The sequence below is a fragment of the Pinus tabuliformis genome, chromosome 8, assembly GCF_031772625.1.
Source record: "Pinus tabuliformis cultivar Carrire ecotype Pingquan chromosome 8, CPIR1, whole genome shotgun sequence".
Classification (NCBI taxonomy): domain Eukaryota; kingdom Viridiplantae; phylum Streptophyta; class Pinopsida; order Pinales; family Pinaceae; genus Pinus; species Pinus tabuliformis.
The window spans coordinates 1,896,675,963-1,896,695,302 of NC_142294.1; the positions used below are offsets into that span (position 1 = coordinate 1,896,675,963).

At 35.5% G+C, this 19,340-nt stretch overlaps 1 protein-coding gene across 1 annotated transcript; it reads left to right on the forward strand.

Moving 5' to 3' along the window:
* The first annotated feature begins 2,364 nt into the window (after window positions 1-2,364).
* LOC149243963 (uncharacterized) lies at window positions 2,365-18,792 on the forward strand. The gene is made up of 4 exons (XM_089374689.1): window positions 2,365-3,049; window positions 10,013-10,083; window positions 10,675-10,753; window positions 18,553-18,792. The coding sequence occupies exons 1-4, from the start codon at window positions 2,776-2,778 to the stop codon at window positions 18,585-18,587; spliced, it is 459 nt and encodes a 152-aa protein (XP_089230815.1). The 5' UTR covers window positions 2,365-2,775; the 3' UTR covers window positions 18,588-18,792.
* Window positions 18,793-19,340: the final 548 nt, after the last annotated feature.

Consider the following 19,340-nt stretch of genomic DNA (forward strand, 5'->3'; position numbering starts at 1 on the left):
ATTGACATTGGAGGGACATATCTACTTATATAGTGAAACACGCAGAGGAATATTTTATCCAAAACAATATATTTTGAATGCATTAGGACTTATTGCCTAATGAATATGTCTATGCTCAGTATCATCTCTCTATTCGTCGTGGTACTTACAACTTTGAGCCCAAGAACTAGCATGAGGTCGAGCGATATTGGCCCACGAACCAACTAGCATAAGAGGAAAACACCTAGTGATCAAGTCAATTTTGAATAATGGTTTTGGCTTAGGACCATTATTATCTTAGCGAAAATCAATTAGATAATGTGGCACATGTGTGGGTTAACCCAATGCATTATGAGCACTAATAAGTCTTTGATTATTGGCATGATGATTTGCCATCATGATGAAGTAGAGATATTTGCTTAAACACAAGTGTGGAGTACAATGCTAACGTATGAATTATGGTGCATGTACTAAATCTGCTTCGGTGTTAATACACACAATGATTAAGTTAGTTTTTATATTTTGTATTACTATAATTGTTTATTTAACTATTAATATAGATAATATATACACATAGTTAATGGGCCTTGATCACTGGTGAAGTGAGGGTGGTGATATTCCCTCACTCATGTTTGATTCCCCCTAGTACAAGTTAGTCCGTCTAGCTCGCTATGGATGCACAAAGTTGCCATATATGGCAATGAACAAAGTTCTTAGCTTGAGGGCAACGAATTTATGCTTTGGTATTAATAAGGTGACAACATATTAAATACCCACAAGCGCACACACACATGTAAAAGAAATGGACCCTATTGACAAACATCAATATAAAGTTTTATAACTATTTAACAACTTCAATAAAGATTTGAGTGTCCAAAAACAAGTGTTATATTGACACATAATGAGTAGTAGAATCATACAATCAAATAATTATGTAGTGACATGGATCAAATTGAATGCAAATGATAGATTTTCTTTATCATTTTCCGGTGGCTCACTCCATCTCTCATTCTATAACTCCATGCTCAGTGCGACAACTTTCCAACCACCATTCTCTAATTATTTCTCTTCTTTTGAAATGCTAAGTTAAGAGCCAATAACTTATTAGAGTTGCACGTCCCATCGTGGTGAGTTTGCTTTGTTCTCCCTTAATCTCTTTCTCAATTTTTTTCTATCTCAACAACCCATGTATACCAAAAGCATACATAAATATTAAAAAATGGGGGGCTAGTCCCTGTAGAAGCTATATTAGGCCCAATGTACATCATATATTACATATATACACAAATTGTCATCCGTCACATCATTCGTACATGTACCAGAATACATTCACTGCCGCGCAGCAACACAATAGCGAGATTTGATCACTGGTGGGGTGCGTGAAAAACGTCTTCCCCAACCAAGTGAGCTGTGCACCCGGGTGCAAAAAAAGCATGCATAAATAATTACAATATATATGAAATTTTCAATGCATTATACTATTTCTTATCTCGTTCATATTAAAAGTAACTCAATAAACTTGTTATCTCTCAGTCCATTTATGTTTAAGATAAATGAGAGCATACAAAAAAATAAATAAACACCAACCTATAAAACCTTCCCAAAACAACATGCACATGACACCTTTCCTTAACATCTTTAAAATATTCCAAATTTTTAAATATTTCGTTTAACCTTTTTTTGGTCAATCAAAATACTTTACAAAACCCTCATTTCACTCCCATCAGATTTGTTAACCAAAAGAATTGTGCAAAATCCTAATAAATAAAACCATTTGTTAAACAATAACAAACTAACAAGATTATAACCATTTGTTAAACAATAACAAACTAACAAGATTATAAAAAACTCATAAACCCAAAACACAATCAACATTAACTATTTTATTTTATTTTATGAAGAGGGTTCAGAATTTGAGTTATTTTCCTGAACATAAGAAAGCCACACCCTTCATGCATATGATAATCGATATGAATTAGCCTTGCTTTAATCTCATCCTTTCACCTTTTATTTTTATATTATTTAATCAATAAAAAAATTATATATAAACTAGTATGTTCACATTACCGTGTAAATAAACGCCCACAACATTATATGGAAAACGACAAATTTAAACATAGGGGAGTGTGGCAAACTATGTGACAAAACGAAATCTAGAAAATATCATAAAAATAAACCTCACGGTAAAAAAACCTTCAACATAATAAATAAAATTAATGACCCAAAAAAATTATAATTGCCCCCTCAGCTCCCATACAACAATGATCCTTTTCATTTTCTAAAGACGTTAGAGAGAAGCGTGAATAGAAATATCACCATCGTCGTCCAATCCGGTAGATTTTCGGTAGATTTTCAATTATATTAAAATTGCTATAAAAAAGTATTAAATGAATTGGTCACATGAGCTTTGAACCAAAGTCTTTTTAATTCCTCCGACTGAAGACTTCAAATCTTCTCATCAGCGAAAAGATCATTACTCTGCTTTTCTTAGTCGGGGACTTGAAGCTTCGTTACTGTGGAAATTCGTTCTAGCCGTTCGGATCCGTTCACAGCTTTGAGCTCGCCTCTTTCTCCGCTCTGCGTAGATCTTCATTTTGTAGGATTTGACCACAATTTCACCGTTAAGCCCTCGGCGTTAGGGTTTTTACGAGATATATTTTCTTTCAATATTTGAGGTTTACCAGGCCTTTAAAGCTGGAGAGGGTACGCGGAGACCAGCAAATTAGTAGGTTTAGTAATAAGCCGCAGTTCCCAGCGGCTAAACTGGAGGCCCCGTCTAGTTCGAGGTATCCAGTGATGCGTGGTCCTATAGGAGGAGGGGGGCAGCAACAAGGGCCTAGCAGTAATCATTCTCATCACAGTAATAATAATCATAATGCACAAATGCATTCGTCCGGGGGATTTCATGGACCTGGCAATCGGTCCATGGGGCAGAGGTCCTCAAGTATGGGGAACGCATCGACTACTATAGGGCAGAAACGGGACAGCAGCGGTTTTTCTGTAATGGGAGGCAGCGGCAGCGGCCATAATTTCCATCACGGAAGCCCCCGCCAAGCGGCAGGTTCTCCAGGTAAGAAAAATTTCTAGCCCCATTTCATTATGGGGTTGCACGCCTTTTTGAATTCGATCTCTGTTTATTTTCAGTTGTTGCTTCGTAAATGAAATTTGTTGCCTCGTTATTCAGATTGCATTTTTTTCAGATTTTGTTATCCGCACGTGATACTGAGAGATTGTGTTGTTGTGTTTTAAATTCTTCCTTTTTATCATTATTTAATCAACTTCATGGTGCTGCACATAGTACACAAACATATTAGTCTACCATAACGAGGTTCCCTATTTCAGAAATGAAAATAATTAAATATTAAAGACCAAAAACAGACGACTTAGCGTAAGCGTCTGGCCTTGCAACAGCTACCCAAATTTACAAAAAACTCTTTTAGCAAGTTCCAAGAGTTTTTTGATATGCGATTGGAATTCATACTTTCAATTCCAACAGACAGAAGATTGCAAAACTAGGCTGTCAACATATGAAAATAAAACTACCCTACCTGGCCGTGTTAAGCTGCTGTAGGGCCATAGGATTTCCTGTGGGACCTCATCCAGGATCAGACAGGAGGTTACACAATTAGGCGGACAACATATGAAAATCATCATCTTAGATGGCCCTGTTGAGCTGCTGTGGGCCACGGGATTTTGATTTGGGATCTCCTCTATCGGAACTGGTAGTTGACGATTTAATATTTCCGTGGATAGCATCTACAACTTCCTTGATATAATGCTGTTTATATTAAAGAGGTCACTATGAAGTTTCCTAATGTTTGAGACATTGACCCCGTGATCATTAACCATTTTATCTGTGTGCAAGTTTTTGACTGGTGGAATTTTACTGTAAAAGATGACTTCCACTGGAACAATATGCGATGTCAGATCTTCAGTGTTCTCTCGTCTTCCTGACAGTTCAAGCTTCAGATCATTTTACCAAAGTACAGTTAGCATCTGATCTATAACTACCTCTTTGTAACTGCAATTAGAGCTCATCTGTAACTATCTCCAGCCCATCTTCAACTCATTGTTGTTAACACCAGAATTATACTTAAGTTCCTCCGGCCTCTGCCCAATATTGTCATAAACATTCCCAATTTCCCCCCATCCCCCCATCTATTCTACAGTGGTCACAGGAGTGTTTGGGCATCTACCCCATATCCTTGCAGGATTTCGAGGCCCAATTGCCTTCCACAGTAAGTACTTTGCAAGCTCAGACGATGCACAGCGCAATTTCTTGCCTTGAATAACAATCCTTTGTGGTCAACTTGACATAAATTTTTTTGTGGCTTACTTCCTTGATTGGACTTTTATTGATGCGATTTGTGGGTGATAAGATAAGATTAGACAATTTTATTAATGTCTAATAAAGGACTATAATAAGTAGGTCAACGGGATTAAAAAATTCATCCACTTTATATATGCAATACATATTTCCCAGGTCAGAGGGGGCCGTTAACCATCCAAGGTTGATGGGAAGAAGGTGATTCTCTTATTGGGCTCATGGAAACGTTGAGATCCATGATTAGAAGTCTTTTCCATTAAAAGAGTGATGCATCTTTGGTTTGGATAATGAAAGAATGTGGAGAGGGAGCCACCTGAGTCATAGTAAAGGCAGTGAAATCCCCCTTTGATCTCATAATAGATAGGACATATGAAGGTGAGATGTTCGGTGTGGGATGTGGTGATCAGTCTGAATCCAAAGTTGATGAAAGCCTACCTGAAAGTGTCCAAGAAGGATCTTGAGGCCGTGCATTTAGTGCTTACAAATACATGCAGTTATGGCAATACTTATATCTTGCAGCTGCATGTAGTATTCAGAATAATAAGCCATCTTGGTTTATAAGACCTTTGAGAGGTGTGATCCAAGGTAAGTTACCGGATCCGACAAAGGGAGGGCCAAGATCTGCGGATCCGGATCTGCTGGAAATACGTGGCAAATATGGCAGATGGCGGATCGCTGGTTTACGGAAGCGGATCCTCATCTATGGAAACGGATCCCGATTGTGTTTGTCGGGACCCGCAAAAAACGTGAAAAGCAAATGCCGTGAGTGAGTTTAGGTTTTGGACTTTTCGTTAAAGGTTAAAATGTGGTCCCTGTTTGTTGGCAGTGCACCCTACAAGCGAGGAAGGCGTGAATGCTTATTCATCACCGTTCGACATCTGTCGTATTCTGGTATTCATTTTTGGCGTGACTGCTTATTCATTACCCTTCGGTATTCGTTGTATAATGTATTGGTTCAGAAATGAATTAGCGGCGCGTTCCTTCGTCCTTGAACCAGTTGCTTCGCTTGAGCTGGCCCATTCGCTGCTGTCCATCTTCTCGCCTTGCAAGCTTAGTATAGTCCGATCGTATACATTCATAGTTTTGGAACATTCCCTTTTTACATGTATAGTGGTGCCCGTTTACATATATATTTTTGGAATAAGAGTCAACTTGGTTGAGACCATTATTGGTCAGCCCGACTAGTTGATAACTTGATTGCTCAGTTGACCTAGTAAAAGCCACTATTGCTTGGAATTAATCTTTCCTCTCTTGCTTAAAAACTCCGTGCACGCCCACTCATCTCTGGCTGGCCGATCCTATTTTCTTCCTGTAGCTATCTATTCAGATAGTTAACTCACCAAGTGTCAAATTGACACAAAACTGAGTTCCCCTTATTGGCGCTCAGTTTTGTAGTTACTATTATCATTTATGATATTATCCTTTTTGTATGAGGGAGGAAAAGGATGCATCATTTCAGTGTTTCAGTCTTCATACTTATAATATATCTAATGGTTTCATTCTAAATGTTGTGATTTATAATTGTTTTTGAGTTCTAGATTTTCAAAAAACTAGCGGATCCGGATCTGTATCCATATCTGAATCCTGGTAACTTAGGATCCAGCTGTAGACATCATCTCTAATTACACGGTTTAGGTCATTCTTAAATGGTAAGAGGTGACCTGGAGTGTCTGGAGAGTACTTGAAGGAGGGGAGGATGGAGAAGGAAAATGATCAGGAGAGAATGAATTGTGGAATACATATTACAGACTGCCGCAAATTCTGAGAGTTTACACGAGATTTTCTTTCATGAAGGTGACCATGATTGCACCTTTATTCTATGGAAGGCCCACATTTACTGATGTTGTAAATGTGGGTATTGTGTCTAAGCCTCTAAGGTGTTCCTCATGGGCTTTATGATTCAAATTTTGACTATATGCTCCCTAAGGGGTCCTGGTTTTCTTGTTCAAAGATTTAATTGCTTAGATCCTAGATAGAGTTTCAATTTTATATTGACTGCCCTGTTGCTGGACAACCAGTGAGCAATTAGGTTTGATGCTTTTTCAAAATGGGAAAATGATACTAGTAATTCATCATTTATATATAGGAAATCAATTGGCAGTTTTGAATCACCTTCCTTCTTCCTCTAGATTTCTGAATCTATTATTGAGGCTTAAGTTTTTATCCATTCCTGAGGTGTTTTGACTTCTGCTTGGTTATTTAAGGTATATCCTCAGATGTTGTAGCAAACCTTCAGGATTGTACAATTTTTGTCTGTAAAGGATCTTCCTTCCCTTGGGTTGCTTTTTGCTCTTCATTGAAGCTCAGCTTTGTCCATCCTTCTGTTGGGGGTTTCCAGATATGACAGGTAGTTTTTTGTTCTCGACAGTATTGATCAAAATGGGATTTGAGGCCATTTTCAAGGATAACTTCATATTGACTTCTTGCTGCATTATTAAAATTTCATTTTGTAATTTTGAAAATCTGTTGGAAAATATCTAATGTTGACAAAGAAAAATAGACAAAGTGGTAGCAGACTGCCACCCTGCAAGTGACAAAATGGCAACTAGAAAAGATAAAATCGGGGATTAAAGATAAATTCTCGTTATGCCCTCTTGAAGTTCTTTTTGCTGTTGAAATTTGATGACTAAAAAGTTTCCTGCAATCCCAACCTGGTTTTAATTTCACCTAATCACTCCCATTCAGTTAAATGCCCTTTCCCATAAACATACATTCAAAATATAGAATTCTGGAAATGAAATTTTCAGATTAAAACATATGGGACCGTCAACACATGCTGAAAATAAATATGGACATAAACCGACCAGCAACACACATGTCAACACATGCTGAAAATAAATATGGACATAAACCAACCAGCAACACATAAAAATACACAGATTTCTGGTCAACTTAGACCCAGGCAAAACCCCTTAAATTTTCTTTGGGGAAACTTATTAGAGAGCTCTTCAAATTTATTTATCTCTCAAGTTCAGGAAAAATACATTTGCAGACAACAAAACAGCAAAATACAACTTATCTCTTCAGCCCAAACTCCTTGAAAACTGTGCCCACTTGAAGCTGAAAATATGTACTGTACGGACACTGACTGTACGGTACATATTCCTTACAAGATGTACAGATTTCTGTACTGCTGTATGATTTTTCTTGTTAAAAACTTATTTCAAACTGTGTGCAGTTCACAACATTAAATGCTGTTCGTACTGTACCTTCTGTTGTCTTCTATGCTTTGATTTCCGTGCCCAACTTTGCCAGAAATCACTCTTTCAGCTTGCTTCAACAAATTTCTCCTTCATAACTTTTCTTCAGCTCTCAGCCTCCTTTCTCTAATCTGCCCATGAAAAATGAATGCAGTCTCTCTTTTCTTTTCCCCGTTTTGTTTCTCTAAATGACTTTTTGGGAACCCTAAGATCTAATGGCTCACATTCATTTAGATGAGGGGATGAGAATAAATCTGCGTTTAATTCTCACTTTCTATTTTTTAACTCACCCATTAAATAAAGTACCCACATTGTACTTTATGTCTAAAGTCACTTTTCACTTTATAATTTAACATTGACTTTACCACTTATAAAGTCACTTTCACTTTATAAAGTCACACTTAGGAAAATAATTATTTTGGACACTTTTCCCTAGGTAGAAACTAACCCATGGGAAACCACTTGTTACATTAAAAATCAACATTTGCTTGCTTTGAGATGGAGCATTTCATCTTAGTTATCCCGTATATTATGTGTTTTGAGGGAGAAATATATGTCTATATGTCTATATTTGCACAGATCTTACTATATTTATCTAGCCTCCACCCCATTAGGTTGATCACATTCTTCCCTCAACTTATGTGAACTATTGGAGGTGCCAAGTCACGTGACAACTCCACAGAATTGGATGCAAATTATACTATGTTGGTGAGATGGTGTACATCTTCCCATTCTGTTTCTAGACAATCATTTCCATGAAGGCCACATAGATGTAGTCACTTTCAGTGCAGAGTTGTCTTCGAACCCAGGACAAGTGCACTCTCTAAAACAATGCTTAACTCTTGCAACTTATGAGTGAAGAATCAACCCCATATGTTTCTTTTTGGTTATTTAATTTATTATTAAAAATATTGTATTTTAAAAAACGTGCCTTGGGCAACTAAACAATTGAGAAGTGCCTGCTAGATTAAATGTCCTGCTGTTGTTTGGTTGTTTCTTGGTTGAGGAGTGTGTTTCTTGATAAAACTGATTGTGAGCACAGAAACACTTCCGGAAATGGGCAGAGAACTGCCAAGCCAGTTTGAAACTTTGAAATGATAGCAGATGGATCAATGTCCACTGTGGTAACATATATTGGGACTTTATATTGCTTCTTACTTCTGGATTTCTTGACCTCTTCTTGTAGGAAGTGTAACAAACCAATGTAGGATATGAAAATGACAGGATGTTCTTTACCAGGTTTAGGCCTGAGAATTTAAGTTTGAATATTTTAATAACATGGAAGAGCCTTTGAGTTATCCATATTATGTTTTTTGATGTATTGGATTTATTAAAGTAAACAATGTTAGTTCAGAATATTTTTTCGGTTTACTGTAAAATGCTTTGAGCAACTATGCTTTATAAAAGGATGCAAGTGGGTTTCATGAAATTTCTGCATTTTGTTTTGGTTGAACTCAAAATGTTCCCATCCTGTAAGCCTCCAAATTTTATCACTGGTTGCCTCAATACTTTGAGCTTTCCACTAAAGCTCAACATTCATAACTGTATGAAGAAAAGCAGCGTGCCAACATTCTATGGATCCCAAAGAAGTGCTTGGAAATGCAGTTGTGCCAACCCATGATGGGGTCTAACTCCATTTGAACTTTTGACATTATATTATAATAACTACTGAAAAAGTGATGCTCTTCTTATTGTTTTGAAAACTATATCACTGGGTTCCTTAATCTTTTCCCACCTATAAGGGGTCTGTCTATCAGCTTCGACATTTATTTCTAACTGTTCTAACAAACAAGGGTTGCTAAGCCTATGGTTTTGAGAATTACGAGCCATGAGATTGATATATAAAGTATTTCTTTAATTCTGTACATATTAGTTCTGAGGCTTGAAATTGAAGTGCAGTGTTATTTGGAAATTGGGTTGTCATATGGTGGTGATGTACAACGCAATGTTGCGAACATTGGCATCGAGATAAAATTGGCAAGGTTCCAGGAAACCATAATATAGTAAAAATTGGTAAAATATCACTAAAAATCAGCAAACATCAGCAAAATTGAGATACCATAAAAATATCTGTAAAAATCGGCAAACATTGGGTATGCCAAAAAAACGTGTTTTTGAGATAAAATTGGGATGTTATCGAGATGTTTGCAACATTGGTACTACAACTTTGGCTCTGATGGAGTCATGTTAATCTGAAAGATATAATCTTTGTAGTTCTGGAATCCAACTCCAAGGAAGTTTATTATTTGGTGAGGAGGATTGTGGTCTTTCATCCTTATTATAAGAATTGATTCGTTGCATGCCTTTGAGATGACTTCCACAATTTTTTAAGCTCTCATTTCTCACTGTTGTTTTCGTATGGTTTTGCTTGGTGTGTCCTTAAGATTATTAAACATAATTGTGTACTGTATTAATTATAGACATATTCATTTTCTTTCTAAACAATATATTTGGTTTTGGTGCACTTTTTTGCAAGAAAATCTTATAGTTATTTTGAATTTAACAGATTCATCAGATGGTGGGAATTTTGCCAAACTTTTTGTGGGATCCGTACCCAGAACAGTTACAGAAGATGATGTAAGTCTGACTACAAATATTACTTACAGTGCCTAATTGTCACTGAGATATTCTTTCTGTTGAAACAATTGCATTTGCCATCGCTATTTTTTCAGGATTAAAATACCTCATTTCTATTTGGATATCTGGCAATTATGTTTTTCTGTTTTCAGTTAAGAATGTGAGTTTGCTTGCAGCATTGATTCTACACTATGGATGTCCAAAGAGTAACTGTGACATGTATTGGACAAAGTTGTTAAAAATATCAATTTTAGGGTATTAATGCTCCCATGGGAAGAATGAAACCATAGATGCAATCAATTCATTCCCTACAGATTTGTGAATTATTATTGTGTTTGTTTAGGAATTTGCATTGTTAAGAACTTCAAAATTTGTCCACTTGCCAACAAATTTGCATTGTTTGAAACTTCACTGAATAATGCCAACATTCTCTGGTCATGTATGATCCGTATTTGGTTAACATGGAAATGCCTTTTAAGTCCTTTGATTGATGCTGTATTATTGTAACTTGTCTGATTGTTCAGTTATTCAGTTAAATAAACACTCACGTTTCAGTCACAGTGAAATAACACTGAATTTTTTTGTTTTCAGATACGTCCTCTGTTTGATGAACATGGAAATGTCCTTGAAGTTGCTTTGATCAAAGATAAAAGAACTGGACAACAACAAGGTGCGCACCTGATCTCTCTTTCACAAATATGCTTTAGTTTTGTTTTTATTTCTTATAAGATTTCATGTATTATTAGTCGGTGCACAAAATTCAACTGCAATCAGCCATGTTTGTTTATTTGTTTCATCATTTAGTGGTGCAGTCTTTCAGTAAATACGAGTAATTTACTCCATAATTGTGATATCCCTGGAATTGATTTGTGAAGTTATTGAAACATTTGGAACTCTTTGCAAAAGATGAAGTGAGGATTACAATGGCATTGTAATTGATAGATTTGCCCTTTTTTTCTCTGAAGAACTAAGAAATATGATATGTGGATCAGCCACAAGCATGTAGAAGATTACAAGGGTGGTAAGGTGGTGCATCTTGTATGACCTATGCAAATTTATAGTATTATACAACATATTAATACAGATGACCAGAGTAATATTCTATACAAACTCCATTAACAGTAAAACACACACACTAGAGATAAATTTGATTGATGTGCAAATTGATATGTTGTAATGTCCAACGAAAAGAGCATAGTTGCTGATGATTCAATGGTGAAGGAGGTTGCCACACACCTGCAAAAACCAACAAATCTGGTGACTTTGATGTGCATGCAATAAATCTAGTGATGACATGAGAAGGGTAGACATGAGTTACATGCAAGTCAAAGGATGATCACACAGTTACAATGTAGATGCTAGAGTGGAAGGGTTGACATGAGTTACATACATGTTGACTGTTGAATAGGGTCGCGACATAGATAATAGATTTCAATTTGATTCGTGCAATAAAACATTAGAGGTGGACTTCATATATTCTCTTTGAAAGGAATGCTCTGCCCCCCGGCTTGCCCCCTCATTCCAGGATGACACCCAAGGAAAACTGTGGATTATTTAGAGAACAAGGCTAGGTCAACAACTCATGTATTTTCTCATTATAGAAAACATGTCACAAAATGGTTCCTCACAACCATTCAAGCTACACCCAAGTGACAAGATTTTGGAATATATATATATATATATATATATATATATATACTGGGAAACCCTTGGGCATTTCCCCTCATTGTATGGATAGAATTCTGGAGGGGAGGATAAAAATTCTTACTCCCAACTGCTCAAGCTAGATCTAACTGACACACATGCACAATTTTTGTTTTTCAAGGAAAACTTTGTGGGGAAATTGAAGGGATGCTTCCCCACATTTGTCGATAGCATCCTTAGTAGGCCTATCGATGTAGACTAACGCTGTTGATTTTCCAGTACTAGATCTAATTTAATATCCCCATCAATATATTTTATACCCAGAAAATTGTATTCACCCCAGTAAATTATTTTTTTCTGAAAACTGCTGAGTAAAAAATACACTGGTATTTAACTTAAATAATTGCATTAGAAATTAAAATAGAAAAATCAGTCACAAAACACAGCAAAATTTACTCTCCAAATTTTCCTTCACTTTCTATTACTCAGGAAAATTAGGGCTCCCCTAACAGGGAAAATGACTCTCAGAGGATACATAGAAAATACAGCACAATAGAACTTGGCTTTTTGCTGCCCCCCCACCCCCCTGGGGGAATTTCGGCCTCATGAAGAATTCAGCCCATTGGAAATTCTTGGCCTTGGAAAATCTCGACTTCTCCACCTGTAAGTAAGCCTTCTCTTCTTTGTCTTGTATGACCCCTTGCACACTGGAGAAGAATGACCTTCTAGACAAGCAAGCTTAGCTGGAAACTGTCTTTCCTCACAAGTCTAGGCCTTCGCCACCACAAACTCGTCTCCTTGAATCCTTGTTTGCTGCACACCTTTCTTGTCTCTTTAGTTTTTTGAGTCTCTTACTCCTTTGAGAAGATCACTATCCCAAGCATTCAATGTGTCTTTTACCTCTCCCTAGGCTTCTTTTATAATTTCTAATTGATTTATATCCCTAACTCTAGATCTCCAAAGTGATGGATGGCTAGGATTAAATCCTAACCCACTTACATCAACGATATAGATTAGATCTAACACTATAAAATAAATTAAATTACTTTTCATTAGAAAACCTTATCCCAATAGCGAACATTAATTAATAAATTAATGAATGTGCTCTTCCTAAGTTAAACTTAATAAAGAGTAATAAAGTCACTTACTGAACATGAGCAAGTACCTAAAGAGGCAAATGGACATCTTTTTGCGTGCTTCACTCCTAACCTCTGTAGAATACTTGTTGAGCAATCATCATCAACAAATGCATCTCTCCTTGGGGGTTTGCCAAAAACACTGGTGACAAATGGTTGAGCTAACCCTTTAGGCTCTTTTTTTTTGGTGTGTGTGTGTGTGTTTAACTTTGATGATAAATGTAACTTTCTTTGCCGAACTTTTTCTAAATTTCATTGTTACAGGATTTGACACTAACATGAGCTAGGGGACTTAGCTATAAACAACCAAGCATGATACATGAGAGCGAAGCATTTGTAATATGTGGCATCTTATCTAGAGTTGCTTTGAGGTTGGGTGTGTACTGTGAGCGATCGTTTAAGCTAACAGAGTTGAAAGTTGAAACTATTATTGCATAAACAAGGTTGTTATGAAATGTTGCTTGGCACTGTTTATGAGAAGAGAAGCATATATTGCAATTGAGAAAATCGTGAGTTGAAGATACAAAGTTGGCATGGGGCATAATTATACACGATAGATAATTTTGCTATCATAGGAAGAACGAAAGAAATAGAAGGAAGATGGGACAAGTGAACTTTGTCTTCCAGAAGAAGAGAATGATTGAGTAACAAACATTGCTTAAGGAAATGCCACTAACACAACCATTATCTCATTATACAAGCGACTCCAAGGCAATTGACTTCTATTTGGATATGGAAGCAATTGGGGTATATTGTTTTTTTGGGGGGGATTGGATGGAACTAATAAGGAGTCAATTGAGAAGAGGACCTTAGTTGTCATAGTAGCGGCTATAAACAATGTTTCATGAGTAAAATATGGAGTAATGGAATTATCTATTTAAAGTTGTCAAGTTGTGAAACTAGCATTGAAATTAGAAAAAAAGTGGTCAAAGTTTGAGAACACAAAAGAGAAGATGTTTCTCTAGGATGTTATTGTATCCTAAATTTTCCATAACCTGTAGTATCTGTATCATTCCCTGGATTCATGTGTGTACTAGTAACTTCAGAGATATGGGGGGTAAGTTCTATCGTCAATCTAATTAACTGTAGATTTGTCTGTCTTTTTTCAACTAATAATATTTAAAATCACATAAACTGCATAATGGCTTATGCATGAAAATTCCTTTTTGCTTTTTTGTCTTGAATTAGGTTGACAATAAACTGTGTGACTTCCTGGAATCTGTATATATTGTATCTATTTTTCATATATGACACGTTCAGTGTTACTGTATCCTAAATTTTCTATAAACTGTTGTCTATATCATTTCCCTGAATTCATGGGCGTGTACTAGTAACTTAAGTGTAGATTTCTTGTGCCACATCAAAATGGCCTAGATGTTTTCAGATTTCAAGCATTGTCTGGATGAACTTGACTGTTGATTTCTTGTAGCACATCAAAATGCAGATTTCAAGTCTTGTTTGGATGACATTCAGTTGTTTTAAATGATTGGATCGGGTCTTCAAATGCGCATTTAGCTTAGAAATGAATATTTTTAATCTGTGATGTCTTTGAATTTTATGTCTCGTTGAAGTATGAGTTTAATTTAATTAATTTTTTTTCTTTTTCTCTTTTTCTTTTGTTAATTTAAATTTCAGTCTTTAATATCGGTATAAAATGATGGCCACAGACTAATTTTATATATTTCATCTTGTCAATTTCTGGGTTGTTTTTGTTATATATTTCCATCTTCTATCTCACTTGATATACTTATATAGACAGCATGCTTTTGTTTACTTCTGTACCCAACTTTGGGATTTCATTCTGTTCAATAATGTATGGTCTGAAGCTGCCATACACCGTATTTATGATGTTAGGTTCATATGATGTATTTTTAGTATTTACTGCCATCAATTGCTTGTCTTTGACATATTAACACATACACACCCATGTATCCTTTCAATCTGCGTGTGTATCTGTACGTATAAATATGGTATTTCGATTGCATTCTTATTTTCTGGTATGGACAGACAGCTTTTGACAATTCATCACAGAACATTTATTCACAATTTATTCTGAACATTCAATAATAAAGAGCTTAATTCATTTATAACATTATTCTCACTTTGGGATTTCTTTGAATTGAGTTAGTACAATATATGTTATATATTTATGATAATGCCGTGTCCACTACTCCTGGAATGACATCAATGCTTGTCCAGTGCATCATACTCACTATTTATATTTGATTCACTTTTGTGATGTGCATGCTCTTTATGGTTTGGATTTTCATAATTGCTGGAACACCCTAGTGCATTTGGTATCTCAGCTATTAAAATATGGGTGCACAGATGAGAGGATAGATGCTTCATTAAACAATTCTTTATTATAACAGTATAAATAAATCTTTTGACTAATTTTAATGCCACTTGATAGATATAAAGGTAAACCATTAGATCAATTCTCTTATGGTGTAAGATTTTAATTATTTTCTATACTCGTCTTGTTGTGTTAAATCTTTCCAGTGTAAAATATTTTCCTCCTATGGCATCTTCTTAATATTTAAAGAATCCTTTTGTTGATCAAAAGTTTGGTAATTAAAGATTGGAGTTTAAGCAAAATTTCCGGATGAAAATGTGCTTTTAAAATGTGAGGAGCTTGCACAGTGCAATCAAAGGCCACTCTTGATATTCTTAAGCATTCAAATGATTGAGACTATTCCACTTCCATGCATTCGCTCTATGTATTGACACTTATGTACTGAGCAGTCCCATTGACTTATTTTGGTCATTTGTCAGACATGAATAAAGTTATCTTATTGGCCTTGACTTCTAATGTAGCTGTTGGTGCAATTTGACAATCGACCATCTTCTTGTAATGATAATTTCCAAATCCCCCTGCATAGAAATTTGAATTCAGAAACTCTCAATGAGCAGTAAATATCTCCCATGCCTGAGATTAAGAAAATTACATTATCACATTAATTTAGTTCTTTGTTGAATTGACGTGACCATCCCACCTTGTTATCTTATTTACGTTATTTTTTATTGATTTTTTAGTGGAAATAATTTCATGCTTGAATACATATAGTACAATCTGACTATTACTTACAAAACTGACTTACTTTCAAAATTTTATCGGGAATGGAAACATAAGAAAATCATAATCAGGATCATATAACTGTTTTTAATGTACCTAATAGACAGTTGCATTAAGAACTAGTGGCTTTTTAGAAATTCAAGTCTGTTGCCAAAAAATACACTTAAAATAAACTAGGCCATCATTAGTTGGATGTTATGTATTCAATGTATTGCAATCAGCATGCCCAGCTGGCTGTCTTAGTTGCTATATCTTTCACTGAATTTTTTAGTGGGAATAATTGCATTCATGGATATGTACAATTCGATCTGACTATTACTTGCAAATCAGTCTGGATCATATGGATGTTGTTTAGTACATGCTAGACATTTCCATCAAGAAATAGTGGCTTTTCAGAAATTCAAGTCTCTTGCCAAAATGGCACTTGAAAATAAACTGGGGCATCATTAGTTGGCTATTCGGAATTCCATGTTTTGGCGACCATCTTCCAAGTTATAAGATAATTTTTCCTATCTGTAAATTTAAATGATTTCTGAGTAGCATTTATGCCAATTCTTTTTGTTGAGATTTACTGATCTGTCAGTTCTGAATCCTGAGTCAGCAGAAAAAATGATTGAAACCTATGGTTAGGATGATGCTGTTAGTCTTACTTGCCATTTGTAAATAAATTTGGTTGTTCATATTATTCAATCAGTGATTATGATATACTTTTAAATTTCAGTGGCTTCATGAAAGTTAGAGCTAGTTTTCGCTCAGTAGATATATCCCTTCTGGTATTTGCTATTTTCATATTGATATTTAGCAATTTTCAAATCATACTGTTTGATTTGATGGTGATAAGTGTGGAAGCGCAACTGTTGAACATATAATAATGCTAGTAGTAGTGTATCAATAGCAATGGTCTATTTTCATGTTGATATTTAGCAATTTTCAAATCATACTGTTTGATTTGATGGTGATAAGTGTGGAAGTGCAACTGCTGGACATATAATAATGCTACTAGTAGTACTAGTGTATCAATGGTAATGGTAGTGTCCATTCTGTATAAACTTCCTGTCTGGCAGCAATGGACAAGTATCAATGGCAATGGTAGTGTCCATTCTGTATAAACTTCTGTCTGGTAGCAATGGACAAGGCCTTTCCTAATATTTTATTGGTGGCATGTTTACAAAGTTTAGTTATGCCTTGTGTACATGGTCTCATATCTGATAAGGACATGATTCATTTGTAGCATTTTTCTCGTAGTACATATCACATTAACATTTCGAGTACAGTCGGGACTCGGTACTATTGCATGTTTATGATAATGCCAAAAACAGTATTCTGGGAATAGAATCAATGTTGCCCACTGCATCATATTACCCATTTATTTTGGACATTTGGATTTTGTGATGTGCATGCTCTTTCATGGTTTGGAGTTTCTTAATTGCTTGACTTCTGGCACATTTAGTAGTTAGGCGACTTACATATGATTCAGTCTGGCACATTGGTATTTCAACTATTAAATATGATTAAGTGCACAGATGAATTGATACAGTTAATTGTGTGCTTGTTATTTTACTTATGCTGGCATGTGAATGTTTTAAATAGAATTCCTGTTAGTCTTTTTCTGCTGGAATTTCTTTGTTGGTAACCCACTTTGAGGTTATAGCGGGGTACCCATGTTGTTGGTACTTTCAACTGTAAATGCATAAATTTTGAATTAAAGGTTGGATTGAGTTGTTATGGTGTGGTTTATTCTGAGGTTAGGCAGTTTCAGATGTTCCGTTTGATTTCAATGATAATATCATAGAATATATCAATGCTATATATGTTGTTGCTTGATAAATTGAATGGGAATGCCTCTGATTGTTGTTATGGATTGATTTTAAAAATGCCAATAATAATAAAGTTTTGGTTTTAGATAACATCAATAAGGAATGCCTCTAGGCAATTTGTAATCTTACTAAGAGATTACCATATTCATGGTCAGAAGGCTTGGTATTATTACAAACATGCTATCTTAAAATCAAATTGATGCATATGATTAGCATAAATCTTGGTATTATTACAAGCAAGCTATCTTAAAAACGAATTGATGTATATGGTTAGCATAAAGCTTGTTATTATTACAAGTTGTGAATCTTGAGAGCAGATTCATTATATGGTTAGGATTTTAGGATAGGACTTGCTATTATTACAGGCCTGGAATCTTAGAAACAAATTGATTTATGGTTAGGATGATAAGGCAAACAAATGATGTTACTGACATGTTGAAAAATATCTCGTGTTAGATGATGCCATTGGCTTTACCTTTTCTAATAAGGAAATTGAAAAGATGCCATTAGCTCAATCTTATGTGGGTGTTACAGACATTTCCTTTTGGATGCATCACTGCTTGAAACTCATCTTGTGCATTTGGGGAAATACTGCATTATTCACACTAGAATGTTTATTTACAAATACCTTCTGTCTAATAAAATATTAAGTAGCTGTGGATTGGTCTTTACTTAGATATATACTTAATAAGGGATGAGCATGAGCATGTGTGGTTCCTAGTTATTTGATATGAAATTTACTATTTAGGGGTTTTCATTGAAATTTCCCGTCACTCGTGTATTTGCCATGCTGAAGTTTTGAAAAGGTGCTGGAGTTGTGTGTTCTGTTGATAAATTTGGAGAAGTTGGAGACATATGGCTAGGACAAGGCTGTACTAATAGAAGACATCTTGGCTTCTATGAGAAGAAACCAGATGAAGCAGGTGGATCTTAAAAGTGTAGTGCAGGTTAGGAAGCAGTACAGTGGTGGGACAAATTGCAGCTTTGGCAGGCTGGCCTGTAAATGTTAATGGAGATATGATATGTTCTAGCTATAGCTTTTTTGATTTGTTTTTGTTCTGTAGGTACACCTACAGAGCTCTTCCAGCTAGTGGTTGGATTAGTTACGGTTGTAGTTTTTTTTCTTTTCCAGGGTTGGGAAGTTGTACTCAACTTGAATATTGACAGGTTAAACAATTGGCAATCCTGTCATTTCTCAATTTGTAAACTTATTTAAATAATATAAAGGAGCTTTCATTTTAATAAAAAAAGGTTGTGATCATGGTGTCTTGATATTGAAAACTTACCAACGCGTTAATAGTGGTTGTGGATTAATATGATCTATTCTGCTGTTTAATAGCAGTGAATGAATGCTCCATCTTATAATTACATTTGGATTAAGAGAAGATATGGATGATTTGTGATATTATATCGTCTTGGATGTTATGATTCAACTTTCATATTGATAACTGTGTAATCTTGGTAATTTTCTTTCTCAACAAAATTCAGTCAGAGGCTGAATGGTGTGCTAATGAATGAGTCTTATCTGTTCTGCTATTTCCTCCAATTTACAATCACTGTTGACTTTGTGCGAAGTTGAGTTGG